Source organism: Phragmites australis, chromosome 23 (genome assembly GCF_958298935.1).
Source record: "Phragmites australis chromosome 23, lpPhrAust1.1, whole genome shotgun sequence".
NCBI lineage: Eukaryota > Viridiplantae > Streptophyta > Magnoliopsida > Poales > Poaceae > Phragmites > Phragmites australis.
Window position 1 is genome coordinate 14,638,633 of NC_084943.1, and position 4,552 is coordinate 14,643,184.

A 4,552-nucleotide genomic window follows, 5' to 3' on the forward strand; every position below is an offset into this window, starting at 1 on the left:
GTTTGCTTATGTTATATCCGTTTTTAAGGAGGTACTGTCAAAATTTTCCGACGGACCTGTAGGTAAGCTTGGTGATCTCAGGGTTTTACAAGAGCATTTTCTGTTGCCTGACAATGATTACAGCAACCATGAAGTCTTCGGGGAAATCAAAATGTCAACAGGAAGATAAACAGCAGCAGGACTTATAGTGTAATAGGGGAGTAAATGCATCTAGTTCAAATAGCTGTGGTGCATTTGTAATTCAAAAGACAAAACTCATTCAAAACACCCAAGTTTCAGACCATTTTTGGTACTTCTACCAAAATGTTTCAGTGAGATGTGCGGATGTGAATTATGCCTACAGATGGCATCTTCGTCGTGTTTTGCAACTTGCAGCAGTGCAACCTCCGCTTTTGCTGATCGGAGCATTTATCAAAGTTCACCAATCTAGTACAATTTATCCAATTATCTCAACAAACATAAGTAAAAAAGCATCCATATGCACTTCGACTCAGTAGCTTAAATAGCTATATTTCCTTTTTTTTATTGCCACTATATAAAATTGCAGGCATGAAAGACTGAAGATAACTCTACCTACTCTTTTAGCTTTGTGGCAGACGTGGGTGCATTTGGAGGTTTTTTTTTAGGTAATGGTGCATTTGGAGTTGTGGGGAGTGAGTGAGAAGACCCACTGTCCCAGTCTTCACATGAAACCGTTTCACAATCTATGCTCTTCTGTGGTCCTTACTAGCCATACCGGGTAAAGAGCGAATGACAGGTGACCTGCCAGGAATGCACGAAAAATCTTCAAGCCTCCCCACCTTTGGCCAAATCAAGATCAGAGTTTCTTCACAGTTTCTTCCATCGCACGTTCATAGTACTTCATTCGTTGTGTAGCTTCCACTGCACGGTCAAAATCCCTCTTGTCGAACGCTTCCTGGAAAGAATCGGACCAAGTTTCGAGCTTTCTCTTAATCTGAAAAAGGTATCGAACAATGTGTAAGCCCAGAAATCATTGTAGCATAATTATGCTCCCTGGTTATAACATGTGTAATTATGTTCAGAATCAGAACAACCTGAGACTGGATCTTCTCCAGGGTTTGAGAATCACTGGCATCATTAACAGCTTCTCGTATCTCCATCATCTGCAAATTATGTGCAGCACTTTAGTCAGATTGATTTTTTATTGATTTATAAAGAACATTGCAATTCTACATATTGCTTGCAGTTATTGGAATAAGATTTATAAAAAAAATTGATTATGCTGGATGATATAGAGAACCGAGCGATCACGCAGTTGGTAGACTCTCCAGTTAAGGGGCCGCCCACCCAAGATCGAACCTGGGTGCTCACAGGTTGGGTTGGAACTGGTTTCAACGAGTTTCCTGGCTAGCTAGGTATACTCCCTAGCTTTTGAACAAAGCCAGTGGGATGTCTCTCTCCCCATGATCAAGTTTTCTTTTGGATGATATATTCAGATTTATTTAGAATATGCTTGCAATTATTCAGAACAAGATAAATGAAAATAAAGAATGATTGCTATGTTGCCTACTGAAAAACACGTAAGCCAACATGCAAAAATTACCTCCATAAGAAGTTCAGGATCACTGATAGTCTTCTCTTCATCAACATGTATGCCCTCGAGTAGAAGCTGCCAAATAGTAAAGTTGAGAAGCTATTTGAGAGATGAGTTAAATGCTTATAGGATCAGACAATATAACGCTGTTTTAGTTTTTTTTCCCTCCTTTTCAAGTAGATATGGGAAAGGGTCAGGCACGTATCATTACTTCAAATAGATTGAAAAAAGGTGCAATCTAAGGATGTATGGTTGCACACTTCCACACTACTAAAACTTTTGAAGCACGAATGGAGGAACTCACCAAATATAATGCCCTTGATAATGGTCGGCTGAGCGTGCGGTATGCATCAATTACAAGTGCTGACTGCTCGGCAGCAAACCCTCTCTCTTTCTATATTAGAATATGCCATATCAGAAGTGATTTAGAGGTTAACATAGAAGTATTCAGCTAAGAAGGCCTGGCAGAAACCTCAGATTTGGTATGAACTAGGTCAGGATGTAACTTCTTCTGCCAGTCCTTGTACTTCCCTTCTAAACTATTATCCTTTATGTTGTATTCTCTTTTTCTGGAGAAACCAATAAGAAAACAAGTCATCATCATACGTTCAGGGCATATAAACACTAGCAGAAAAGCATTGCAAAGGAAGAATCTTAGAACATTTTAAACAATAGTGAAAGATTCATCATTTGATTAACTGCTATGAACCAGTGACGTTTGTGATGAAGTAAACGGTGGAATAATAAGGTAAGGATAGGTATAGTTCCACAGCATGAATAGTGTACAGAATAGTCACCATAAAATTGACTTACATTAAAGTCTAAAAAGTTATGTAAAAAATATTCAAAAGAAGATATCAATAGCATGGAACTGAGAAGCACAAGAATGACCTATGAAATGTAAACTTCAAACTACAGAAGGAAAATCTGATATTGGTACACTGTTAAAGAAGGTGGTTCATACACATTTCAAGATGAAATTGGTAAAAGTACACATGGATTTTCAAAGTATAATTCCTCGTCTCCAACATTCTTTCTTTTTCGAAGTTACAAGCTGTTGAATAAACTAAAACAAAATGATCAGGGGCTTATATAACATAATAGCACCATCGCTCAGACAATTCACAAGAATTACAGAGCATTTCGCCCAACCAATAAAATGATCTAAGTGCGTAGTGTACAACAAGAAACAAAGCCATCGCGGTCACAAGCAAACCTAACAGATATTGATAGGAGTTTAGCTGTAGCCATAAAAGCATAGCAGTCCAAGTTCCCTTTCTACAATAATCCATGGAACACAAAAATATGTCCCGTTTTTCATGATTTTCGCTGCAGAGCATACGAACAACATAAAATTTTGAGAAAACATTGTCTGTGAATCCGCATGGCATTTTGCAATGCTCAAAGGCAACTATTAGCCAGGACGCTGATATCACATAGACGGCATCACATTCAAATCATGCAGCACCCATTCCAAAGGTATCACGCAGTTCAGAGTCGTAATCAAAACACAGAGCCAATTAGACAATTCGAGCGGAATTGCGCACATTCGACCGAATTAAAGGAGCCTAGACAATTCGAAGCGAATTGCGCACACTCAACGCCATTAAACGCGTGCGATTTGCGGTGCTACTCACAGGCCAAAGATTTGGAAGTAGTCGACGGCGGGGTCGATGGGCTGCACGCTCCCGCAGGACCCGCACGAGAGGAACGCGCCCCTCGCGCCGCAGCTCCAGCACACGCTGCCGCCGTCACCTCCTCTGCTTGCCTGGTTCGACAGGCTCCGCGAGGGAGCCCTGATGGAATCCCGGATGATTCCAAGATTGTGGCCGGAAGGGGAGGAGCAAGAGGCAGAGGACGATGGGGCTGTGGGGATAGGAGGTAGTAAGGGTCGCCGTACACGACGGCCAGCGGCGGCGGCGGCGGCGGCGGCGTTGAGGTGGAGGCGAATTCGTCCGGCTCCGGCTCGGCGCCACATGGTCCTTGGATGGTGAGTGTTCTGCTTTTGTGAGGCTGTGCTGGGCCCCGGGGTCGGGGTCGGTCAGGCAAGCGCTTGACGACGCGAGGATTCGGGGGTGAGCAGTAGGCGGCGCCGGCCGGATCTGGGCGATGGCTCGAGGATGCTCGGCGGTTGCGGCCCGCGGAGGCTGGAGGGCGAGAGTTTTTTTATTTTTATATTAAAAATTTAAATAAATAGATTCTTCGTAGGAGATTTACAAAATTAGACGCCTGCAGCTCTCTCAGGGGCTACAGCCCTCTGAGAGGGCGGTTAGTGAGGGGGCGGGTACGGTCTGTCCGCTCGAGCCGGGCTACCCTCTCAGGGGCGGTAAGGGGCCTCCCCACCCGCCGCGCCGCCCTGCCCGCCTGGCCGCTCTCTCCTATAAAAAGATCGAAAAATAGGTCAAAAATTTATTAAAATTCAAAAAAAGAAAAAGTTGAGAAGAGAGGAGAGGAGAGGGGAGGAAAAGAGGTCGGTGAAGTCCTGCTGCATTTGGGCCGCGAATTTGAAGAATAATTTCGGGTAAGCCTTTTTTTCCTTTTTATTGTTATTAATTAGTGCAGTAGTAGTATATGACATAGGTTTTAGACATGTATGACCTAGGGTTTAGAAAATTATCAAATTTATTTAGAAAATGGTACGATAGCAGTGCAATGTAGAATATTTTTTTAGTATATTATTTTTACTATATTAGGGTTATACCTGTGGACGTAGGAGGTAGCAGTATATGATAATTTGCGAACCTAGTATAGCATTTAAAGATTATTTTATCCGATAATTAGAAATGTAGTTTGTTGTATTAACATTGGTTATGTTTACGGGTGTTTCCAGGGATGGTAGATAAATTAATTTTTCAGATATATTATGGTGAGGGTGAAATTAGGTACGGTCCTAACGGTGTATATCTGTCTGGATTTCGTCATGTCATGAAGGGGGCTTAGTAAAGCTAATGAGAGGACCATTGTGGGTGTGTGCAAATGGCTCATGCGGTTTTTCCA

At 42.4% G+C, this 4,552-nt stretch overlaps 1 protein-coding gene across 1 annotated transcript; it reads right to left on the reverse strand.

Moving 5' to 3' along the window:
• Positions 1-358: 358 nt before the first annotated feature.
• On the reverse strand, positions 359-3,715 carry LOC133906700 (iron-sulfur cluster co-chaperone protein HscB homolog). The gene is made up of 6 exons (XM_062348673.1): positions 3,193-3,715; positions 2,028-2,124; positions 1,860-1,949; positions 1,565-1,630; positions 1,056-1,124; positions 359-955 (listed from the first exon to the last, which is right to left on the reverse strand). Exons 1-6 carry the CDS (start codon positions 3,531-3,533, stop codon positions 818-820), a joined length of 801 nt encoding a protein of 266 aa, XP_062204657.1. The 5' UTR covers positions 3,534-3,715; the 3' UTR covers positions 359-817.
• Between the last annotated feature and the right edge of the window lie 837 nt (positions 3,716-4,552).

Bases quoted from the DNA above. Each gene is read 5' to 3' on its own strand.
- LOC133906700 (XM_062348673.1), bottom strand. From the start codon at position 3,533: ATGTGGCGCCGAGCCGGAGCCGGACGAATTCGCCTCCACCTCAACGCC. The intron at 1,950-2,027 runs GTTTCTGCCAGG...ATTCTAATATAG, and splicing joins TAGTTCATACCAAATCTGAG to AAAGAGAGAGGGTTTGCTGC. The intron at 1,125-1,564 runs GTAATTTTTGCA...CATAATTTGCAG, and splicing joins ATCCTGAACTTCTTATGGAG to ATGATGGAGATACGAGAAGC.